Consider the following 1,001-nt stretch of genomic DNA (forward strand, 5'->3'; position numbering starts at 1 on the left):
TAGTAGGACATTTAATTGCTAATGATCTCTCTATTAATAATCTTACATCCCATTCTTTCTGCGAATGGTATTGTTCAGGTTCATATCCACATCTATAATATACTATGGCTACAACATAGTTATCTACTATCAATTCTTTTTTACTACCCAATTTTGCAGTAGTTGCTAACTGTGTTAAGTTTCTGCGAATGATTTTAATATCTGGATTTTGCTTTTTGATTTCAAATTCATGGAAACGTTGGTCACATATATTATATGTAATATCTTCAATAACAAATAAAATTACTGCTCTGTAAAGAATTAAAGTTGAAAAAACAATTATTATGAACATACTGTTGATTCCCATATATCTTCCATGCTTCAACTATAGTGGAACATATTACTTGTAATGCATTATTTTCTGAAAGATTTTCTGTTTCTTTGTTATAACCAAGTTCTCTCAACACAAATTTATGTAATTCTGTTGAAACAGGTCCTAACCAACCAAACCCAGAAGCAATTGTATTTATTTCAACTTGTTTCCAGCAACAATATGGTAAAGATATTTCATTTGAACCTTTTTTCGGACAAGTTGTATCCAACATTAAGTCTGAACGCAATATACCAAGAGATATTTTTTGTGCTGATCCTCCTTCCCTCTTCATAATTTTACAAATTTCAAATAAGTTTTTAATAAAATCATCAACTTTTATTGTTTCTTCTAAAGTTTCTTTCAAAAAATAGTAATCTTGTGCAACTTTGTGTATAAGTATATTTAGTATTATTTGAATCTGACATGCATTTTCAAATTCTTTTCTTGGAAATGGAGAAGGCAAGAGAACAAAAGGAGTAAATTGGAGAGTATTTTTGTTAAAATTTTGTTTTGATCTCATACACATTCCATGCATAAGCGCCCAATCTTTTGCTTTTTCTATTAATTCCTCTACCTCTTCTTTAGAAGAAGGTAAACAAAGTGTAGAGTCCATAATTAGTTCTTTGTTACAGCAAATTTTTTAAAGAAC

The 1,001-nt window shown here is 29.1% G+C and overlaps 1 protein-coding gene across 1 annotated transcript in view; it reads right to left on the reverse strand.

Moving 5' to 3' along the window:
* The window catches only part of LOC108578939 (glutathione synthetase-like), a 3,321-nt gene extending 2,356 nt beyond the window's left edge, over positions 1-965 (reverse strand). The window contains exons 1-2 of the mRNA XM_017942357.1: positions 334-965; positions 2-290 (exon numbers count right to left, since the gene is read on the reverse strand). Coding sequence (XP_017797846.1) covers positions 2-290; positions 334-965 — 921 coding nt within the window. The remainder of the gene's footprint in view (position 1; positions 291-333) is intronic.
* Between the last annotated feature and the right edge of the window lie 36 nt (positions 966-1,001).

The sequence above is a fragment of the Habropoda laboriosa genome, unplaced genomic scaffold, assembly GCF_001263275.1.
Source record: "Habropoda laboriosa isolate 0110345459 unplaced genomic scaffold, ASM126327v1 scaffold30, whole genome shotgun sequence".
Lineage (NCBI taxonomy): Eukaryota > Metazoa > Arthropoda > Insecta > Hymenoptera > Apidae > Habropoda > Habropoda laboriosa.